The sequence below is a fragment of the Monodon monoceros genome, unplaced genomic scaffold (genome assembly GCF_005190385.1).
Source record: "Monodon monoceros isolate NGI ecotype Baffin Bay Population unplaced genomic scaffold, NGI_Narwhal_1 Super_Scaffold_18, whole genome shotgun sequence".
In the NCBI taxonomy this organism is placed as follows: Eukaryota; Metazoa; Chordata; class Mammalia; order Artiodactyla; family Monodontidae; genus Monodon; species Monodon monoceros.
In genome coordinates, this window is record NW_021703774.1 from 57,930,364 (window position 1) to 57,955,118 (window position 24,755).

General features: G+C 36.2%; 1 protein-coding gene across 2 annotated transcripts in view; it reads left to right on the forward strand.

Moving 5' to 3' along the window:
- NME7 (NME/NM23 family member 7) overlaps positions 1-24,755 on the forward strand; it is a 258,169-nt gene that overhangs the window by 15,444 nt on the left and 217,970 nt on the right. Inside the window, exon 1 of one of the 2 annotated variants that reach the window (XM_029227184.1) lies at positions 18,244-18,379. The exons of the other annotated variant lie outside the window; for it this stretch is intronic. Coding sequence (XP_029083017.1) covers positions 18,338-18,379 — 42 coding nt within the window. The 5' untranslated portion in view covers positions 18,244-18,337. Of the gene's footprint in view, positions 1-18,243; positions 18,380-24,755 lie in introns of those variants that run through there. 2 annotated transcript variants of the gene reach the window in all.

Sequence of the window (24,755 nt, forward strand, 5' to 3'; positions counted from 1 at the left end):
GCAGGGGACATGGGTTTGTGCCCTGGTCTGGGAGGATCCCACATGCCGCGGAGCGGCTGGGCCCGTGAGCTATGGCCGCTGAGCCTGCGCGTCTGGAGCCTGTGCTCTGCAACGGGAGAGGTCACAACAGTGAGAGGCCCGCGTACCGCAAAAAAAAAAAAAAAAAAAAAAGATACAGTAATCGAGAGTGTGGTACTGGTGTAAGGCTAGACATGGAGATCAGTGGAACAGGATTGAAAGTCCAGAAATAAACCTTTTATGGTAAGTCGATTTTCAACAAAAATGCCAGTGCAATTCAATGAAGAACCAGTAGTCTTTTCCACAAATGGTGCTGGGACAATTGGATATCCATATGCAAAAAGATAAGACTCTGAAATGTAATTCAAAGTGGATTATAGACCAAAATGTACGAGCTAAAACTATAAAGCTCTTAGAAGAAAATATAGGAATAAAATATATGTGACCTCGGGTTAGGCAAAGCCCTTTTGGATATGACAACATAAGCACAAGTAACTGAAGGTGACCCCCACCCCCCACTGCCCCCAATGAAAATGATCTGGGACTGGCAGTGTGAGGCAGGAAGTACCTGTATTCCAAAGTATCATTCTGGGTCCTAGCAGGATATAGATACAGTATACTCAATTGGGATAATTGAAAAGTTTACTAAAGAGACTAATTATAGAGGTGTGGGGAGAAGTAAGAGAAGTTAACAAGGGATGGTTCAGTATGAGGGGAGGGGCTAGCAACAGCAGGGAGCCAATACTACCTATAGACCTGTTCCCAGGGCAGAAGGAGAGAGCTAGCAGAGTAGCTGTAATGGACATCTAGATAGATTGACAGGAGCTGTGGCCTTTTGTAGAGAGGAGCAACTGACCAATGTGATCTGGCAGGGAGAAAGGAGAATAAATATCTTGACTTCACTTTTCTTCCTTTGATCTTTAGCCACTGCTTCCTACTGGCTGGACCCATGTGAAAGTCCAAGGACAAGGGAATCTTTTGATGAAGCTCATGCTGGTTGGCTGGCCAAACTCAGAGCAGGTTAAAGAAGAGCATAGTGAAGGTCTAGAGGGACACATCGTAAATGGCTAGCACGTTCACTTCCAGGCCCAGTGACACAGTGGCTATGGGATAAAGGCATAACAAAATTAGGCTTCGTATACTCGTGACCTTAGCAACAGCCCTTTGGATCAAGAAATTTACAGATACCACTTATATTCTAATCTTCTGTGTTATCAGATGACTTCTAGCCCAATAATGAAGTCAGTTTTCTAATTGAATATTAGGTGAATAGTGTGTAATTGCTTTAATAGTCTCTTGCCATTATAGTTAGACCCAGTATTTCTTTTTTGGTTCAGATCCATTTCTCTTTTCGAATATTGTGGTTCAGATAATTGTTGACAAGTGGTCCCTGATGGGTAACTCTTCTCCTGGAGTCACTTACTCTTTCATCAAGTGTATTTTTTTTTTTGCGGTACGCGGGCCTCTCACTGTTGTGGCCTCTCCCGTTGCCAGAGCACAGGCTCCGGACGCGCAGGCTCAGCGGCCATGGCTCACGGGCCCAGGCGCTCTGTGGCATGTGGGATCTTCCCGGACTGGGGCACGAACCCGTGTCCCCTGCATCAGCAGGCGGACTCTCAACCACTGTGCCACCAGGGAAGCCTCATTAAGTGTATTTTTTAAAGTGCTAGTCAGAGAAGCCATACTTATTCAAAAAAGTAAGAAAAAATGTCTTCCTTCTGAATTTTTCTGGAAATAGAAATAGACAAACAAATGGGTGTAGGGTTTTGTTTTTTATCTTGAGGAGTGGATTTTTGCCATTTTATTAAAATCTTGTGCTAAACACATTTATTTACTCCTTTCGATCTTTATTTTGGTAGTATATAGTTGACTTTTTTATTAGGGGTCCCAGAACCAGGAAAATCACTTTGGAGCTTCAAAAGAAATAAATGATGTAGTCACTATCCTCCAGAAGCTCAGAATTTGGTTATAGAGAGAATTTATATTGCACAAACCTGCCGGATGACGACCCAGCGTTCTACTATGGAAACATCAGTCTGCCCATCAGGAAACAAGGGTCTTTGTTAAACTCTGTTACTTAGCAAGTCACAAAACTCTTGTGAAGTTACTTAATTTATTTGAACTTCTGTTTCCTTATCATTAATGTTCCTTTGATCTCTGAAATTCGGTGAAAATTAGATTCCAAGTATACAGAAATACCAGTTGGCTAGGGTTGGTCTGGAAAGACTTTTAACAATAATTGTTTTCTTTCAGCCTTGCTTTTCAGAGAGAAGATTTCCCCTAGTAGGCAGTATGTGGCATTGTTTTTTTACATGGCATTTAACGTGGCGTTATTGTAAATTTTTACGGTAGTGATCTGCAGAAGTCTGAGAGGAAGAATTTTCAAGGATCTATAGGGCCCAAGCTGAAAAAGTTTCAAAAAGTCCTTTCTTCTCTGAAAGTGGATATATGCCTTTTAAAATGATTCTTATTTGATCAGTTTTCTGATTTACACTTATACTATGGAAGTGGTTCTTTTCTGGCATTTTTTACTCTGTAATAAAATTAAGCAGGCATTAAATGGAAGGTGCATTCCTAAGCATCATAGTTGGGGAAACACATGAGTTTGTGTTCTGTTTACTGCAGCACTGACTTTTTTTTTCTGTTAAAGACAAACAATAATGCATTCTACTTCTGAGATATTATCTCAAATGACTTTTTAAAAAGAAAACCTTGGAAATATGTAGAATCCTCACATTGAACATTATCTTTTTCACAAGGGGAGAAGATATTTGGCCTTAAACTGACTTTTTTTAAAGATAAAAAGGATTACAACATTTTACCTTAATTCTTAAAGAATTTACATGGAAAAGGAAAATTAACTAAATTTAGTAATTCGCCTAACTTTTCCTCCTAATGTAATTTGCTTGTCTGACTTTATTAATGAGAAATGCTAAGCTAGAGTTAGCAAATCAGAGTCTACATGAGACCCTTTTCACTTGAGCTCACCTTCTGTTTGCCTTTCAAGGTGAATTTATGAGGAAGCAATAGCCTTCTGAGAACAATCTGGACAGGTTTGAAAATGGTTTTGGCCACACTAAAGTTAAGGTTAATGTTTGACACAATTCAGTGTAAGAGAATACTTGATCCTTGAAGGAAACCCTGGAGGAAGACTGGTAAAGATTTAGTACAAAACAAGTTATTGCCTAAAGTCTAGTCTGTGGTAATGGGAAGATACAAACCTTTTGGTTGTAGTCTTTTCGTTTCTGTTGTACTTCTCACTGTGGCATCTAAGTAAAGCCATAGGAATTGCTATGTTTATTTGCCTACTAGTCAGGTAATAAATATTTAATGATCAACTGTGTTCTCAGAATGTTTGAGACAGTGAAGTTTGTTCTTTGGAGCCGCTTTTCACAAACCCTTACTGGAAGCAGCTGGCTTGACATAGCAGGTTCTCATATACTGTTGATTTCTATTATAATGTCATTCAGGGTAGATGGAGGTACATAGAGACTTAGACTAAACTTTAGAAGCCTGTTGAATGGTAAACTTTACCATCTGTATAGTTTACTCCAGAATGCCTTTGAAGTCACACAGAAGCAGGTATTTGGCTTAAAATAGATGGTGACTGACTCTTAAATATGCAACTTCTGAAAATCAGATTTCTGGTTTGTTTAAGACTGTTCTCCATATTGTATTCTATAACTCCATTTCAGTGTGATTTAAGCAAGGGAGCAGTTTAAACAAAAGTGTTTCGTTGCCTATTGTGATGTAGTTTTTTCTGAACTATAGTACTGCAGAGTGCAACATACATTTTTCAGTGCATTGTTAGAATTACAAGTCCGACAAGTATGGCCTGATTTTTAGGCCATTGTTGTTGTGTTGCTTTTTAAGATGTGATTTGTTTCAATAAGCAGTTAAAATGAAAGAGTTTAATTTTGGGTTCTGGAGATGTAGCAAACAGAGCAGTGTATGTAGGCTGTGTGGTCCTATTTCCCTTAGATCCCCTTTCCACCACTCTGAGGAGAGTGGTTAGGAGCATGGGATCTGGAATCAAACTGCCTGGGTTCACTTGTTTCTAACCTGGGTAGTCTTGAGTGTGTTTTTAAACCTACCTGAGTCAGTTTTACTATCTGTAAAGTACAGGTAATAATCTGTCTCTCTCATACTGTTATTCAGATAAAATACCTAAGTGTTTAGAACTAGGTGCTTAACACATAGCAGGTACCTAATAGAAAGTGCTAGCTCTTGACTATCACTATTATTGTTCTTAGAGTATTAACTTATAATGATTTGTTTATATATTTGGCTTTTACATTACTGACTTCCTTACAGACCTCCTTAAAACCAGGGATTATTTCTTAGAAATCATTGAATGTACCATCAGAGCTTGGCACAAGAGAAGCAGTTAATAAATATTTTTGGAATGAATAAGTGAGCTCTCATCTGATCATATGTGGTCTGTTTTTTTCCCTCAATTTTTTAAATTGTGATAAATACACATAACATAAAATTTACCATTGTAACCATTTTTAGGTGTACAATTCAGTGGTATTAAATACATTCATAATGTTGTACAACCATCACCACCATCCATCTCCATAATTCTTGTCATCTTGTAACACTGAAACTCTATAACCAATAAACTATGACTCCCAATTTTCCTCTCCCCCAGCCCTGGCAACCACCATCCTGCTTTCTGTCTCTGTCGTTTTGATTACTCTGAGTACCTTGTGTAAATGGAATCAGGCAGTATTTATCTTTTTTGTGATTGGCTTATTTTACTCAGTATAATGTCTTCAACTTTCATCCATGTTGTGGCATATGTCAGAATTTCCTTCCTTTTTAAAGCCGAATAATATTCCATTGTAAGTGTATACCACATTTTGTTTATCCATTCATCCATTAATGGACACTGGATTGCTTCCACGTTTTAGCTGTTGTGAATAATGCTGCTGTGAACATGGGTATATAAATATCTCTTTGAGACCCTGCTTTTAATTTTTTTTTTTTTTTTTGTGGTACGCGGGCCTCTCACTGTTGTGGCCTCTCCCGTTGCAGAGCACAGGCTCCAGACGCGCAGACTCAGCGGCCATGGCTCACGGGCCCAGCCGCTCCGCGGCATGTGAGATCCTCCCGGACCAGGGCACGAACCCGTGTCCCCTGCATCAGTAGGCGGACTCTCAACCACTGCGCCACCAGTGAAGCCCGATACCCTTCTTTTGGGTATATAAGTGGTCTGTTTTTAAAGAAAAAAGATAAAACTGTTGACGTTGAATTCTTGTAGGAAACAAAGGTAGACAGGAGAGAGAATATATATATATATAAAAAAATATATATATATCTAGGCTGTTTTGATCTCACATTCTTACTAGAAAAAGAAATAGAACATCTCTCTCTCCCTCATAAATGAGTGTTCAGTTATAATTTATACACTACTGTATTAATACATTACATACATTGTAAATAATTCACAATAATAGAAACCTTAATAGATTAAGAGTTAAAAAAAATAGAAATGTTGAGTTATTTTTCCCCGAGTAGGATCTTAGAGAATATTTGGTGTAGAAACTTAGACACTCTTGGTATAGAAAAAGGTGTTTTTATCAGACTTCGATTTATGTCCTGGTTCTGGCACTTAATAAATGTGGTTACTTAACCACTCTGTGCCCCAGGTTCCTATTCTGGAAAATGGGTGCAATCATAACAACCTCCTAGGGTTGTTGTAAGGACTAAGTGCAATAATATAGGCAAATAACTATGGTGCATGCTACATAGTAAGGGCTCAGTAAATGTTAGCAGCTCTAATAATAATACTGATAATAAATTAGAGTTATGTTATTGCTATGTTGATGATTATAATGATGATGTGTTTTGGAAGATATTTTTCCTCTGGGAATTTTTCATGAAGTTGCTAGATTTAATCTATTCGAATACATTTTTGGGGGGACTCTTAAGTCATTAGTTCTTTTCTCTTGCTCAAATTCTGGTCTCATAACTCCAAGTGATTACTGTAATAATTAGAAGCTCTGCCTTCACTTCAAAAATCTACTGGCCTAAATGTAATCTTATTTTTACCTTGAAAAGATTCCTGCATTCTCCCATTCACTTTGGCTTGAAACTTTGAAAAATCTTTGCTCAATCTCTATTTCTTATTCCTATATCTCTTCCCTTTCTGTCACTGACTTATTACTACTTACTTAAATCTGTCTCTTGTATCCATCACTTCTCTTCATTCTTCCTGTAACCACTTTTAGTCCCGAATTAAGACATCTGATTTGTCTCCTAATTGGTCTCCCTGATTTAGAATCTTTATGTTCTCATCTGTCCATCCATACATCCAGCCATTATATTGGAAAACATTTATTGAGCGCCTACTTTTGCTAGATACTTTTCTAGATACTGGCAATAAGCTTCCTCCCTCAAGAGCGCATATCCCTACTAAGATGAATTGAGACATTAACCTCATGATTGTATTTCTCTACTCAGACTGTTCACTAGCTCAATGATTCACTATTTTCATTTTGTTTTTAAAATATAAACATATTACTTGTTGAACTTTTTATGTCCTTGTACAGCTGCATCCTCCCAGGTTGCCAATAATACTCATGCTTATTCCCAGCTTTGTGCCCTTGTGGCTTTTGTCATGATGATCATATAGACAGACTGCTCTTCTTCAAACGCCTGTAGTTTTGTGTCATACAACCTATCTCTGAATTATTTTTGTATTGTTTTCTTGCTGGTCTTTTTTCTTTACTTTTTTAAGTTGTTTTTGATGTGGACCATTTTTAAAGTCTTTATTGAATTCGTTACAATATTGTTTCTGTTTTATGTTTTGGTTTTTTTGGCCGTGAGGCATGTGGGATCTTAGCTCCCTGACCTGGGATTGAACCCACAGCCTCTGCGTTAGAAGGCAAAGTCTTAACTACTGGACCGCCAGGGAAGTCCTTCTTGCTGTTTTTTCATGTCTCCTGGTTTTTATTTGCAATTTAGAACGATTGCAAAGCACCTGATGATGAGGATTGTTATTTTGACCTCTGTATATCCCCCTTTCTCCCACCCGGGACCTAGGGCCGAGTCTAGAAGGGTGCTTATTCTATCCCCATATCAATTCAGTCTGTACAGAGTGTGCTGGAGATCATTCTATGTGAGAGGAACCTACACTGTCAACATATTTTGTAGGCCTCTTCTTATATTATTAAAAACAGAAAAACTGATGTTGAACTTTTTAGTAGTACTCAGACAGGAGGAGCAAAGTACAGTGTCTGGTGGTATATCTCTTCTTCCCCTCCCGCATCACTCTTGTTTGTAGGGGTTAAGTGTGGATACCTCAGTGGCCACTGAAAGGGAATGGGCCTCATAGGTGTTGAGAAAATACTATTTTGTTTGTACAGTGATTAATGAAACTCATGCTTGTTTGAGTGCAAAAATATATGTATATGATTTGACTGATGTACATTTAAAAACTTGTAAATATATCAGTGACAAGCAATGAGTAATAACCTAAATTACTAGATATGCAAGGTAACGTTTTATAAGAAGTAGAAGTAAAGTAGTAAGATATAGGAATACGTAAACAATTAATTTTTTGTAATCTTACAGCAACAGATAAAATGGTCATGTAAAAAACCTGCTCAGATATGTTGAATTAGGTGTTGTGTAAACAGTTTTCAGTAGGAACTGGTTCTTTTTTTTTTTTTTTTGGCCACACTGTGGGGCATGTGGGATCTTAGTTCCCTGACCAGGGATCGCACGCACACCCCCTGCATTGGAAGGGCAGAGTCTTAACCACTGGACCACCAGGGAAGTCCCAGGAACTGGTTCTTATGTGAACCTAAGATTGAAGTATTGACCAGTTATTGACTGAATACCGACTTGTAGAAGGCCCTGGGATGTGCACTTTAGGGATATAAAAATTAATGATACCCTCATTTTGTCCTCAGGAACTTACGTTATAGTAGAAAGATAAGCTGTGTATATAAACAACTATAAATATGCTTCCAAAGGCTCAGCTAAAATGCAAGGGGGTTTCAGAGTATTGAAAAATGTCTTTCATTTGGGAGGCTCATGGAGATTTTTGTTGAGCAGGTGGAATTTGCATTGTGTCTTGACAAGATATGTGAAGATTTTGAAGGAGCTGAGAGAGAGTGTTTCAAAAGTTTAGGAGAAGTACCATGAATAAGGAGATATATGGTACATCTCATTGATCTAGGTCTGCAGCGTATTTAAGGGTGTATTTCAGTAGCATTCAGAACTAAAGTGTGATACATTTTTGGTTTAGTCCCAGAAAAACTAAATAGGCCAGTTATTTACTTACCATTTTAGGGTCTACCTGTACTTATCTTTATTCATCATCCAGGAAGAGCCAGCCAGTTCTTCCTAGGATGTGATGATGGGTAAGAACTAGTTCCCTGATTTTCCCCTCCTCAAATAACAGTTTGTGCTTGGCTGTTGACCCATCCTTGCATAGGTGGTTCCTTAAAAGGAAGAGGAAATTACAACTCTGTAGTTCAGTGGTAAGAAGTGTAGCTAGTTAGAAGACACACCATTTTCCTGAGTGGGTGGGCTTTTATTTTGGCAAATCTGTGTGAGACAGATTTTCTTCTCTTTTTTTTTTTATAGCTTTCACTCAATAAACAGAGGATTCAATAAAAGACAGTTTAATTTGTGTCAAAATTAAATTGAAATTTGGAAGAGTAGAAAAGAGGATGAAGGTAGAAAGACTAGAGTAAGATGAAAGGTATAAACAGTTTTACATTGCTTAGATATTAAAAATTTCCTTGTATTAAGTAATAAACCAAAATGCAACAGAGGGTGCTTACTGCTGTCCAATCATGAGGAGAACTAGTATTTTAAAACTTCAGCCAAAATTTCCTAGTTCCTTACAGTTGGCTAAAGTATTTTTAAAAATAGTAATGAGAATATTTTGTTAACACTTATATTGATTTATAGAAGACAGCTAAATTGTGAGATCCCATAGGAAATGAGGGAAGCTGCAAAAGTTCAGTCTCAGTTCTTGGGCAAGTGGGAAAATGTAATGAGAAATACGCTAACAAAGCTTGCAGCAAATTTGATATAGTTTTTAAAGTTTGCCAAGTACTTCATTGCTTGCTGGAAGAGAAAAAACTTATAAGTGGCATTGAGTTACGATCTCATAGGTTCAAATAACTTATACAAATAAATATTTAAATAGTACACATTTTTAACTTGGTGTTTAGCTATTAAACTAGTTCTGTAGAAGTGATTGTTCTTGCTGGCTAGGATATAATTGCTTAATCCCAGTGAAGGGTTGTATTGGCTGTTTCACTGGACTCTGTTTTAGATACTTGATTTCAGAAACACTGCTTCTTTCTTTGCTTCATCTTTCTATGAGGATTTTAAGCAGTTTGACTATGCCACTCAGTCCTGACCCAATAGCATGACAGGCTGTTTCCTTACAACCTCATTGAACTACAGAGCCGTAATTTCCTCTTCCTTTTGAGCTACTACACTCATGCACGGATGGGTCAGTAGCCAATGTGAATTAAAATACCCCTCAGAAATGATTTCTTCCATCTTTCTGAATATACAATTGTTTCTCTCTGTACTGTCTGTTTTCAATTCAGGCAATTCAGGCACATTTATTTTAGTGACTGATATATTGCTTGGTTCCAGTAGGGAAAATCCTTTTTTTTTTTTCTCCTTTTTGAGGGTGGTGAGCCTGAAAGCAAAAAAGAGGATGTGAAGGGAGCAGTGGGTGGTAATACAATGTTTTTCAAAGGTTTTTGGCTTTACTTATAGCTCATAAAATCAGTTTAGTGGGTCCCTATCGATGTTTGAAAAAAAGACTGGAATAAAAAATATCTTAGTAATCTGAAAAAGAATGGATATATTTGTATAACTGAATCACTTTACTGTATACCTGAAACTGACACAACGTTGTTAATCAACCATTCTCCAATATAAAATAAAAATTAAAATAAAATTTAAAAAATAAAAGAAGAAAAGAAAAAATATCTTAGTACACAGTGCATAGTAAGGATAAATATTGCTGCGTGAAATTTATCAGTAACATATTTACATGTATGTGTATATTGGGTCATAATGTGAAGTTATTACTGTAATAGTCAAAAGTTTGAAAGCTACTATTATAATGGGTTTTTAAATATATGGAAAAAATATAATAATTGTTCCTAAATTGCATATACTTTCTGTAATTTTAAAAAATAACTAATAACTATGCATCTTTTCTCATTTAGAGTCTAAGCTCCTTCATCAGTCTTACTCATTCAACTTTGTAAATGTTTTCCACTCCTATCCTCTGTGCCCAATATACTACTTTGTACTTTGATGACTCTCAATTAGTATTTCTCTCTTAACAATGATGCTTTGCATTCTATAATTGTAAGATATGCAAGCAGCAGCCATTTAAAAATTTCACCTTTGACAATTTCAGAAACTAGATGTACAGTACTGGTTTCAGACACATAATAGATGATTGGTACATAATGTCATTACGTTTTTTTTTTTGGCTGTGTTGGGTCTTTGTTGCTGCATGCGGGCTTTCTCTAGTTGCAGTGAGCGGGGGCTACTCTTTGTTGTGGTGTGCGGGCTTCTTATTGTGGTGGCTTCTCTTGTTGCAGAGCACGGGCTCTAGGTGCACGGGCTTCAGTGGTTGTGGCCTGCAGCCTCAGTAGTTGTGGCTTGCGGGCTGTAGAGCGCAGGCTCAGTAGTTGTGGCACACGGGATTAGTTGCTCTGCGGCATGTGGGATCTTCCAGGACCAGGGCTCGAACGCGTGTTCCCTGTGTTGGCAGGTGGACTCTTAACCACTGCACCACCAGGTAAGCCCTGTCATGAAGTTTTTTTTTTTTTTCTGTACGCGGGCCTCTCACTGTTGTGGCCTCTTCCGTTGCGGAGCACAAGCTCCGGACGCGCAGGCTCAGCCCCCATGGCTCACGGGCCTAGCTGCTCCGCGGCATGTGGGATCTTCCCGGACCAGGGTACGAACCCGTGTCCCCTGCATTGGCAGGCGGACCCTCAACCACTGCGCCACCAGGGAAGCCCCTGTCATTAAGTTTTAAAAGATGCATTTCTTTGAATAACTGAAGTTACTTGGGATAGTCTTCTCCTCAGTTACTGTTTTGGGGCAGAAGAATCCAAAGTATTGTTCTTCAAGATGCATTCCTGAATAACTGTTAGTTCTACTACATAGAATTGTATAACTAGCAAAGATACCCTTCAAAATAATGGAGGTGAAATAAAGACATTTCCAGGCAAACATCTGCTATGTTTCTGAATCCACACTACCACATCATACTACTGTTGCCACTGTAGTTTTTTCTCTTCTATTTTTTTCTATTCCATGAACTGATTTTCATTCCCTAGGAGTCTTATATTGACCTTGAGTAACTCCTTTTCCTTAATCTCTTACAACACATCTTAAATGCAGTTTCCAGAAACATGTAAGAAGGGCCTCAGTAACCTTGACAGAGTCCTTCTATAACTGTAGAATGTTTCCTGTTCTTTCTTGGATTGAGGCCAGTTTTCATTGTTAGTGATCTCCTCTGATTTATTATTGCAGCCGGCTTTTGTGCTCAAATGTACCTTGTAGACAGGCTACCTTTCTCACTGTCTCTCATCTCTGCTGCTCTTTTGGCTGACCCAAAACTCTTCATTTTGATATTTTTCCTGATTCAGTTCTTTCGGTATCTGGAAATGAGCATTGATTTTTGGCATCAGACAAACCTTTCTTTGAATTCCAGCACTGGCCCTGACTAGCAGTTTGATCTGTGTAACCTCTGGACAATTAACCTTAATGTCTCTGAATCTCTTTCTCATGGGTGAAAATTGGGGGAGTACCTCCATGATAAGTTTCTGGTGAGGATTAACCTAGACAGTGTATTACCTACCCCTAATGTACTGTTAGTTTATCTCCCTTTTCCCTCCCTATCTGCTTGAGTCAGTATTTGATTCTAACAGTTGTGAGAGGTAAATAAGATTTGTAAACATTGACTAAAATAGTAGCAGTTTAGAGAACACTAAAAGAGTCACAAGTACAAGCAATCAGATGTAAACAGTGTATCCCATTGATTTATGCAAGATTATGATAGTTGGTACCGTAAAAAAACAAAACAAAACAAAACAATAATGGCTCTGCCTTCCTTCCTTCCTTTCTTCTTTCTTTCTTTTTAAGCATTTTTAAGTGTTCAGTCTTTAAAGGTGGTAACATTTGTGTCAGTATGTATTGGGCTGATACCTTATCTTTCCAATATCCTCTAGAGGCCTTATCAGAATGAAAGGTCCCTGGAAGAATAAAGGACTTGTTAAGGGGCTCTATTACAGTGGAGCAATTTATAATCAAAACTCCTCTTCAGAAACCTTGTAGTTTATTTGTAAAAAGCAATAAAGATAATTTTTTGCTATTATCATGTATTATTCAGAAATAATTCATCTTCACTTAACATGTACACAAACGCATATACACCCATGAACTCATCCTTTACCCCAAGTACTTATGTATGGGGGTACATTTCTAGCCATATTAATATTTTATTTTGTTTCTTCTGCATTTATAATTGATGTGGGATTAGATAATGAGTATGATTTTCAATTTTTCCTGCCTTTCTCCCAGGCTTATTGCGATCAGGAATAAAAATTTACTTGAAAAGTTACCTTAAGTAGACATTTTATTTCACTGTTGAGCCATTAAATGAAGATTTAGATAATTTATTTGAAAATTATTTCCTGTGTTTTATTTTAGATACCAGAGAAGCCTTGGACTGACATGCTTTCTTATTAAGTACATATTTCTCTCTTTTAAATAAAATATAGAACATTTCTGCTTTGCTTTGTGGAACTGGAGGCAGATTCTTCAGATTTTGCTCCTATTTCGTAAACATTCACATAGCTTCTCAGATTTCTTCTTGGTCCTGGAAACTAGTCACATGATTAATTTTGCATCTTAGAGTAGTTAAATGGTAAGATATGATACCTGCTCTTTTGAACATATAAGTTGTTTATAAGTATAATGTCCAATATGACTTAAAATATTATATTAGCTATAGAATATAAGTGCTTTGTTATTATTTTCCGTAACATTTCTGTGTTTCCATGCCGAGCCAAAGCACATGGTTTAAGTTTTCACATCTACAATTTGCAGCAGTAATTTCGTGTTGATTAATGTAATCTGTGATTTTTATCCAGTGATGCTTTTCCTTTGAGAAGTTTGAATTATAATACTAATCATTAATGTGTAATAGATGATGTCATAAAATTTAGAAAGAAAATTGTTGCTCAATTTTGTACTGGTAAAAACAGACCCATAACTTTGAGTTCCCTAAAGGGCAAAAATTTGTACTGACTCTGGTTTACTACATGTCCTTTATAAAAAATTACTTACAGATATAACTATATATGTTCAGTAGCTATACTTTTCATAATAAATACAATTTTAGTCACATTTGTGGTTTTCTGTTTGCCACAAATTCTTTTTTCCTTCCTACTGGTTTTTTTCTGCCAAGACCTTTAAAGAACTACTTACTAGGATTTGCTGCAGTGCAGGCTGCAGCATCACGAATCAAAAGAGGCCCTTCTTGTATATCAGAAAAAGGCCAGTAAGGGAGATGAATGTGTGCAGTGCAGCTCGAAAGTCACGTGTGGCCCTACAAGCCACCGTCACTGCTATAAGACTTAGGCAACAGAAATCCTAGTGCTTTATATACACTAAGTCATCTAATTCCCACAACTACCCTAGGAGGAAAGTACTATTACTATTCCCATTTTATAGGTGGGGAAACTGAGGCTCAGAGAGGCTCTCTCCTATCTTGTCCATGTCACCCACCCCAGGTCTGTCTGACTCTATAGCCCGTGTTCTTAGCTATCCTGAAGTATTCCCCATCTGACCCCAAAAGAAAATTCTTTGTAGTTTCCTGGATTTTCTTTTCAAGCAGCACAGCTCAGAGCCATGTCATTTGCTATAGGCTACCAGCAAATGAGAGAAGCAATAGTAGCGGCAGCAGGCTCAATTTGGCACATGCATTGCCAAATACTGATAATGCCAGGTCCAATCAGTATTTGTTGATTGATTACTATAGAGTCATCAGAAATGGATTGGTTCTTTTTTTTTTTAATTGAAGTATAGTTAATTCACAATAACAATACTGTGTTAGTTTCAGGTGTACAGCAAAGAATATATACATATATTTTTTTCAAATTATTTTTCATTATAGGTTATTACAAGATATTGAGTATTGTTCCCTGTGTTACACAGTAAATCCTTGTTGCTTATCTATTTTATATGTAGTAGTATCTGTTAATCTTCTACTCCTAATTTATCCCTCCCCCAACCCTTTCTCGTTTGGTAACCATAAGTTTGTTTTCTTTATCTGTGAGTCTATTTTGCAAATAGGTTCATTTTCATTATTTTTTAGATTCCACAGATAAGTGATATCATATAATATTTGTCTTTGTTTGTCTGACTTCACTTAGTATGATAATCTCTAGGTCCATCCATGTTGCTGCAAATGACGAAATTTCTGGAATGGCTCTTTCTGACCAGTAATATTGAAGTGTATGAGGCCAAAGTACAATTATACTTGGTGGCACAAGCTTAATAAACTTACTCTTGAACTAAGGGATATTTTTAAAAGCATACGCGCATGTGAAAGATTGTTAGTTTCACGTGACCCATGTAGGGCTGGGCTTTCCTTTTTACATATGTATTACCCAAAATGAATGACTAGACATAGAACTTATACTCTTCACAAAAGTTAACTCAAAATGGATTACAGACCTAAATGTAAAATGCAAAGCTATAAACTCCACTGCAAGCACAGAGAAAGCACAGTGGTTAACTTCATCTAGTGTTGGGTCCTGGCCAAATGGTGCAATGAAAAGAATTGTTAACAGCATGATTGACAAGTCAAGGAATCTGCGATGGATAGGGAAGGAAGTGAAGGAAAGAGGCTGGTGGGTTGGGGATGTGTGAAAGGGCTGCTGCGCTGGAAAACCTGATGATATAAAAGAGGGAGAAGCTGAACAAACTAACTGTAAGGACAGGAGGATATGGGCAGTGAAGAGAATGCTTGAATCCCTGAATTTGGTGGTGGAACACCTTCAGGTAATAGCAAGGGTCGGGGTGTGGCTACCTCATCTGTATTAATCCCGTCCTTTCTTCTAGCATTATCTGCAAGTTCATTCATTATCATGCTTTAATCAACGTACATATGGTTTTAAATTTACCTGTTTTACTAACGAACATTATTATTTCTATCGGTTATCACCTATTTTTCAAAAAGGAATTGAAAGAAGGAAAAATGTTTTCAAAATGAATGGAAGAAACTTACCTAAGTAATCAGCCTGTACATGGTATAAGCCTACTATTTAAAAAAAAAAAAGACTGAACTGGGAGATGATTCATACCAGAATGTCATTTGAATGGACAGCAATTTTCATATGCTACATTTTAAAATGACATTTTTCTTTTTTAGAAGGCATTACAAAATAAATTTGGAAAAACAATCTAAGGTTTTTCGACATTTAAAAATGCATACCATCAAAGGGAAATTAAAAATAAAGGTTGTAAAGTGCTTTACAGCACATTCTGATGACTAGTTATATAACCAGTGTAAAATGGGTTTTGAGTAAGATGAGAGAAAAATTAAATGACCTACTTAACTGAGTCAGTTGTGATATAGTAGAACAGTGAATTCAGAGCCAGGAGTTCTAAGTTTTTAGAAATAAATAAGAGTAATGCAACACAATAGTTTTTTATTTTTCTATTTTTTATTTTTTTGGTCAAAAAAAAATAATTTGTGTGATTGTTTGACTGGCTATTCTCCGTGCTAGATTATAAGGTCTATGAAGGCAAGGGCGATGTTTGTTTCTAATCATCATTGTCATGTCTTGATGTATCCTAGTACCTAGCATAGTACCTAGAACATGGTAAGTGGTCAATCTGTTGAATACACGAATTGGTGGATGGAAATCAGATGATGTATAAAGGTGTGATAGCTTTGCCTTATCCTTTTCATCATGTAAGTAGTGAGGCCTATACTTAAATAATGGTAAGATTGTATGTAGAGATATAAATAGGTTGAAGCAAGTCACTTTGACAGTTGTAAGCATTTTATTAATTCAGAGAATACTGAAATACACGGTTTGAACTGTAGACATGAGATTGAACACACTATCATACAGCCCTTCAAGTGAATGCTCTAAAATCTAAGCTCTAATTTTAAATCCTGTAAGAGCTGGAGATGTTGGAGATGCTCTGAGATTAGAAAGTCATCACTTCACCCTGAAATTCTGACCTTTAATTTTGCTGATTTGCTTCTGATCATTAATCATTCTAATTTATTGACAATGTTAAAAATTCATTGTTTTGTTTACTGTTGAACATTAGCCAGTGCCTTTTGGTTCTAACAGGAGACCTTTTCAGTTTTCTACGCTGTGTATCAGACCCTTTTACAAATGTGCTCACATTAATTTTTACAACTGTTTGTAATCGGTATGATTTTTCTCATTCTCCAAATGAGGAGACTGAGCATACAGAACTCCAGGACCGTGCTCCAGACACACCACCTGTTTTTATTTTGGCTAATGCTTACATTAACTGAAAGTCAAACCCAAATTTTAATAGAATATATAGAAACTCCCACATACGACTGTGCTTTGTATTAAGAGGCCTGTATGAAACTAATAACATTTTCTTTTAAAAATCTGAATGACTTTCCTTTTTCTTCGTTCTGAAACCATGGTTTCAGATTTGTTCTCAGTGGATTTACCTCTTTCTGTATAATGCAAAAGGATATTCTCCTCTCTGCTTTTGTGTTGGGGATTTGCCCTCTGTTACTTTCTCTGCATTCCGCCTGTACTGGAGAATGCATTTTGCTTCAAAGCATCCCACCCCCAGCTCCAGTCTATCTTTCTGTCTGTTTTTTAAGGGGAGGGGAAGAGTAAGTTTCATATAAAATTAAAAAACACTATATATCTAATTGCTCACCAAAAGTTCTACCATGTAAAACACTTTAAAATGAAGATTTTTTATAGGGAAATTTATTTTTTGTACTGACTATATAAAGTTTAGAAAATACAGAGAAGTAGGAGAAAAATAAATCTTAGCTTTTAATGTTAATTTTCCCATTCTTTTTGTATCATATATCTGATATGTAATTGTTTACAGTGATTTTTAAAGGGCTGTTTTTATGATTTTATAAACAAATTTACATTGGGAGAACACAGACAATAACAATATAAAGGTGAGAAAAAAACTACAGAATGCTGCGACCCAAATTTAACTGTTTATATCTTAGTGTATTTCCTTAACATTCATGTTATACTCTTTGATTATTTGTTTGTTTTGTTTGTTTTTTGTATTCACATTCTGATTTTATAGTATAGTTGGTAGAAGAGAACTCCAAGAGTTCTAGATGATATATGATATGAGGGAGGATCTACTGGCAAGTAGTATCTTTGCTGGGTGTTTAGTTAGTCCTTACCTAATTAAAGAGAAAAAAAAAAAAAACTGGCTTCAGGTCTTCAATATAATTTGAAATTAAGCTCTAAAGAAAACTATGAATTAGAAAACAATTTAACCCCTCTTGACGTCAAATAATAAAAGTAACACAAGTACCAAACAGGGTCAACCAGGGCAGAAAGGTGTAAATTGAAAAGGACAGGGCAGAAAGGTGTAAATTGAAAAGGACCCTCTCCAGTCCCCCGACCCCCTCATGCACCGTGAGAGAGATGAGTGTGTGCAGTGTACCCCTAAAGTCATCATCACTGGCTTGTCACATTCCTGAGTGTCCTTCCAGAACACTGTTCCCTACCGATACTACGGTATTACGTTGAATAATAAGAATTTGGGTCATCATCCCTCAAGTTCTGGGGCCATGAAAATGAATGCTCATTAGGTTTCTCTGTGCTGATCTTTAGCAATAGGAACGGAACCACTTTTGTTTAGGATTAATAATACTCTGATTACAGTTTCCCCACTCTGCCTCGGGTTTCGTTATTGTTTACATAACCACTGGCATGTTGTTTCTTACTCTTTGCCATCTTGCAGAACCACTGTGCTTTTTGCTGCTTAACGTCTCTGTCCCCTTGCTGTCCCCCAGCTGCAGCTCATGAAAGCTTCTCTTCCATTTTTTTTGGCTCTCTTCTTAGCTTTTTGACTATAGTGTGATTAGGGGAGGAAAAAGTATTCCTCAATCCTCTTAGGGTCCCCGGTTCTGAAATTTAAACTGACCAAGACAGATTAACAGGAGAAAAGCATACACGTTTATTTAATATAAGTTTTTCGTGACATGGGAGCCTTCATAAGGAAATGAGGACCTGAGGAAACAGACCTGAGTATTTTTATGCTGGGTTTGATGAAGACTGGACAGTCTTGGAGGAATATGGTAAGTTAAGGAGTAGGAGGGAAGGGTGGTAAACTAGGGGAAACTCAGAGAGGGCTGTTTGTTGGGAGTTTCCTCGGTGTCCCTTTGCTTTCAAAGACGAAGGGTATAGGCAGGGCAGCTCTCACATGAGGGTTTTATGACCTATTTCAGTGAAGAAGGGTTGGGTAAAGGTCAAAGTGACCTTCCTGCTTCTGTTGTTCTCTCAAACTCCTTCGGCTTAAAATATTCAATATGCCAAGGTTTCATATGTTGGGAGTAGTGTGTTTCGAACCTTATAGTGTGGCTATCTGCTTATAATATTAAGAAAATGAGATGGCACATCGGTGATTATTTACAAAATTGGAACAAAGTGTGCTTGAATGCTTTATTATGTATAAATTATATTTGAAATGTTCAGAAGAAGGAAAATGATTTAGCTTCTTTAAGAAAAAGTCTCATATTGCTAGAGCATAATCTTTAAATGTTCTGCATAATGGTATTTCTGACAGAAATGGAAATCTCTGTTGTCCCTGTGATCATCCAGGCAGTGACATTCTCATCTGAAGATCTGGCAGAAAACTGGAGGTGTCCCTATGTGTGACTAAAGTGTTAGTTTCTTCCTCTTGAGTTGGCCCTGGAAGCCCAGTATTACGGAAAGATCTGAGTCATAGCAAGTGGAGTTTCAAGTTTTAACTCAGTCGTTAACTAGCTCTGTGACTTTATGCGAGTTATTTATATTTCCTTGCCTCAGTTTCTTTATCCATAAAATGAAGGGTTTGAACACGATGATATTCAGCTTTGAGATCACTGAAAAAAAAAAGGAATGGAGTTCTTTGCTAGATTTGCCTCAACTTAGCTGAAAATAAAATTTTTACAATTTCAAAGGTAACTTTGGGTTAGGTGTGTGGATGTGAATATGTGCTCGTGTTTGTGTGTGTGTTTGTGTGTGTGTGTATGTGTAGTGAGGCAACTAGTTGAAAGGCCAGCCTGAATGAGATGTTCAGATGTACCATTGTTTTCTGCCAAGTTCAGATGTACCACTGTTATATCTCTAGACATCTTTTGACTCTAGGAAATAACTAAAGTTTCTACTGCAAAGGTTAAGGTTAAATCAAGTTTGAATACAATTTTTACTTGGCATGATAAACCTTTTTTCATAGAGGAAACAATACTTGCTTGAGAGTTACTTTCTTCTATTAAATAGAAATTCTGTTATTATTCATATATAGTTTTTTAACAATCTCATTGAGGTAAATCACAGTTATAGATGAAGGAATGGGCTAATTGTTTGAGAGATTATGAAATATTTTTTCTTTGTGTGTAGGTGCTGTTGTGAAACTCTATGCCAAAACTTCAAGAGATCAGACCCAAGAGCTTAAGCATTTTTGAAATCTTGTGGACATAGTTATTGTATCTTTTTCTGTGTGACAATTATTCATCAGAGATTGATTGAACTGATCTGTAGTGTTGCAAACTCTCCTTTTGACATCGCATTAGGTTGCTTGGTTTCTGATGGAATTTTAAAAGTTAACTCTATTCTTTCCCCTCAAAAGTGTGACCTCTGGTATCTATTTACTTTTTTTCTTTTTTTACAATAAAAAAGTAATTGTTTTTATTGTTTTTTCTTAGAGGTCATGACTACGTTAGAATATAGTACTCGCAGTGAAAATGGTTTCAAAGCAGCAAGTTATTGGCAACACAATATATATATATGTGTGTGTGTGTGTATATACTTTCTGTAATTTCCTAAATAACATCTGCTTTGTCAAATTTTGTTTGGTATCATAAACTGATGGTATTTTATTTTACTTTATTTTAAAACAGCTTTATTGAAATATAACTCATGTGCCATAATATTCACCAATTAAAGTGTACAATTTAGTGGTTTTTAGCATATTTATCATTACAGACAATTTTAGAACATTTTCATTACCGCAAAAGAGTAATACCATACTCATTAGTAGTCATTCTCATCCCTCCCTCCCTGAAAACCCTGGCAACCACTAACCTACTTTTTGTCTCTAGATTTGTCTGTTCTGAACATTTCATATAAGTGAAATCATATAAATGGAATATGTGATCTTTTGTAACTGGTTTCATTTATTTAGCATAATGTTTTCAAGATTCATCCATATTGTAGCATGAGTCAGTACTCCATTCCTTTTTATTGCCAAATAATATTCCATTTTATGGACATACCACAATTCATCCATTCATCAATTGATGGACATTTGGGTCACTTCCACTTTTTTGACTATAATAAATAGTGCTGCTATGAACATGCATGTACAAGTTTTTGTATGGGTGTATAGTATATTTTCAATGAATAAAGCTGTTATGAAAATTCATGTACAAGTTTTTATATGGGTATATACTATATTTTCACTTCTCTTGGGTATATATCTAGGAGTGGAATTGCTGGGTCATATATACTCTATGTTTAACATTTTGAGGAACTGTCAAACTGTTTTCCAAAGTAGCTGCATCATTTTACATTTCTACTAGCAACATATGAGAGTTCCATTTTCTCTGCATCCTCACCAACATTTATTATTGCCTGTCTTTTTAATTATAGCCATTCTAGTGTGTGTGAAGTATTATCTCATTGTGGTTTTAATTTCCATTTCCCTAAGAGCTACTGGTATTGAGCATCTTTTCATAGGTTTAATGGCTATTTGTATATCTTCTTATATCTTCTTTGGAAAAATGTCTACTCAGATCCTTTGCCCATTTTGTAACTGGGTTGTCTTTTATTATTGAGTTGTTAGAGTTCTTAATACATTCTGGATACTAGACCCTCCCTTATCAGATATATGATTTGTAAATATTTTCTCCAGTTCTGTGGGTTGTCACTTTGCTCCCTTGATGGTATCATTTGGAGTCCAAATTATCTATGTTTTTGCTGTTGTTGTTTTGTTTCGTTTTTTGGTCACTTGTGCTTTTGGTGTCTTGTCTAAGAAATCATTTACTAACCCAAAGTCACAAATGTTTTCTTCTGGCAGTTTTTCCAGCTTAGCTCTTGGTGTTTAGGTCTGTGATCCATTTGAGTTAATTTTTGTATAAAGTGTGAGGTAGGGATACAGTTTCATGTATTTTTTGGCCTATGGATATCCAGTGGTCCCAGTACTGTTTATGGAAAGACTGTTCTTTCCCCATTGAATGGTCTTGCTGCCCTTGATGAAAATCAGTTGATCATATACGTATGAGCTTATTTCTGGACTCCCTTCTATTAGATTAATCTATATCTATTCTATGCCAGTATTACACTGTCTTGATTACAGTAGCTTTGCAGTGTTTTGAAAATAGAAAATGTGAGGTCTCCAACTTTGTTCTTCTTTTTCAAGACTGCTTTAGCTCTTCTGGGTCTCTTGGGTTTCCATATGGGTGTTATATAGGTTTTAAAATATCGTTTTATATTTAAGGTTTTTTTGGTATTTTATAAGGACAGACCTCACTGACTCTTGATTTCTTAAGATTCTGAAATTGGGATATAATTGAAAAGAGATATTTTGTTAAGTATGTTTGATGTCACAGGGAGTAACCTGATTTCCTTATCCTATTTTGTAATAATCCATACCCTTTCCCCTACATGTTTGTTAAAGGTTACAAAATTGACCCTGTCTAGAATTATTTAACTTTACATAGAGGAGTAGTTAAATAAATCAGTTCATCATTAGTTTAGGCCCACTGAATGCTTTCCTTAACACTGACTTTTGCATCATTTTATGTAAGTAGTGCTGTTTAGTGGGACAAAACATGGGCTTTGCAAAGTCTGAAGAACCAAAGTTTGAGGGCTGACTTACTCATTTCTTTGCTTTGTAACCTTGGACCAGTGTTCAAATTTTCTGAGCTTTACTATCCTTGTCCGTGAAATAGTATCCCTATTTCTGTCAACCTACATTGTCTGTTGTGAGAATGAAATGAGATAATGTATGTAAAGAACCTGCTACTTAGTAGCTACTCTAAAAATTATTATTGTCATGCTTAATGGTTATCATTAATTTCTTAAAGTTTGAATGGCACTAATTTATTAAACATTTTGAGAATTGTTTTCCTGTTGTCTGAGCACTAGGAGATGAAGAAAGGTCATTCTAACAGAACAGAGGGTGAAAAATTGAACAAAATGTCTCCAGTTTGTGTGCCTATTAGCTTAAGAGACATTCTCTTCACTGATGTTCATTGGAATTTGAGAAAAGGTCGAGCAACTGATGTAGGAGATACTTTTTTTGCTTCACATAATTTGAAGAATATTGTCTTCCCCTCACACCCTTTCTATTCTTATTGATCTGAATTCAAATTCTACTTATTTTATATCCCACGAGACATTATTGTTATTTTGTATATGCATTATTTATTTAGATTTACCCACATATTTACATTTCCATTGTTTTTCAGTCCTTCTGTTCCTTGAATCATCTTGAATCATTTTCTTTTTTCCTTCAGAACTTCCTTTAGAATTTCTTTTAATGCAGGTGCATTGGCAATAAATTTTCTGTTTTTGCTTGTCTAAAAATATCTTTATTTCACCTTCACCTCTTGAAGGGTAATTTTGCTAGTTATAGAATGCTGTGTTGGCAATTACTTTTCATTCTTGAATTTCTGATTTATTAAAAAATAGATTCTGGCTCTCTGGTGAAATTATTAATCTTGACATATATTTTTCATACCTATCATTGTTATTTTGAAGCCTTTTCAGATAATAACTAGGGTATTCATGGATTTCTTTCTATTGTCTGTTTTTTTTCTCTTGGTCTTCTTTTTTTGGTATATATGGTAGTTTGTCTTTGAAAGCTTGACATTGTGTATGAAAAGCCATATTTCCATTTCTGGAGATGCAGGGGGCTGGAATGGAGGAAACATCACTTATCATAATTGAACATTGAGTGAACACAAAACTTGTTTCAAATTTTGTAAGGATCTGTTTACCTTTAGTTTGCCTATGCTCCTGGAGTGTAATGCTCCAGGAGTCACAACAGAAAGGCTAGATAGTTTATCAGTGGTCTCCTTTTTGGTGGGTTTGAACTCTCATTTTCCTCCCTCCAGCACTGTGATGCTACTGAAAGCTCCATTGAACAAACACAGCTTTGAGCTCACTTCTCTATGGTTTCCTTTTCTTCCTGATCTTTGCCCCTCAAGTCTTGTCTGCATTGGTAGGCCCAAATTCCAGTGTTTGTCTACTTATCTCCATGACACTGTCAAAAGCTCTGCTAGCTTCTCTGCCTCTTAGCAGCCTTCCCCTGCCAGCTTCTTGGGATTCTCAGTCTCTTGTCCAGCTTGACTTAAGTCTCAGCACAGGTCCTCAGGTAAAAGCAGTATAAAGAATGCTGTGCTCACCTCAGTGAACTTCCTGTCTTTCTGAATCTTAGATCATCAAATCTGGCTGCCTTAGATGCTCTCCAACGTCATCAAACAGGTATATTTTTTTAACATCACACTTTCCTAGTTGTTCTTGGAAAGTAGCATTGATTTGCTCTAAGCTACGTTGTCAGCCAGAAACAGTACTTCCTCAGTTTGTTTTCTTTGTATTAAAACTGTTTTCTGGATGATGAATCATGAAAAATTCTACTACCTGCCTCAGAGTTAAAGAGTGTGATTGGCAGCTTTTGTGGTTAAGGCTGCCTGGATAAATGGAAGTGCCAAGTTTCATTGGTTTTTCATTTGCATCACTTTCTTTGCCCTTTTACCTTCAGTTAGATGTCTCATCATTTCTTCCATTTCATAATTTTATTTTAGTGAAGGCAATATTTCAATGATGTTTTTGAGTGAATGAATATTTTAATATAGATAGTAAAAATTTTAATAAACCACTAATATTTAAATTTTATATTAAAAAGAGAGTATAATACTAGAATGCACAGTGAAACCTAAATTTTAAAAATCTGTATTAAAAAATAAAAAAAGCTGTATTTATAGGCATCAATATGAAAAATAATGAATGAAGAAAGGCTTGTTGTAGTATATCTCTTACCTTTGTTTTCTCTTGACTAATAAACATTTAAATGTGTCTTTTGGATGATTGTGGGAAAAATAAAATAGTGTCTTAAAAACTATCTCAATTATAGCTTATGAGTACAATCATAAATATAACTAGACATAGTACTATTAGAATTTATAAGTGAATTATTAACATAAAAGGGACCCGTCTATATACCATAACCAGAGAATCAGATGCTAAATCCAGAATTAGCAACAAAACCCTTAGATTCCTTTCTTGTTTATGTCCTCATTTGCTTATTATGATGAAGGACCTTTGGGGGCTAAGATATTAATAACATATGATGGGAAATCCTGCCTAATAGTCAAGGAAGGAGGGCCATTCTTTGACTTAACGTTTTCATTGTATGCACCTCACAGATCTTCAACTAGAGGGAGCTGAAGTGATCAAAGGGCCTCAGCT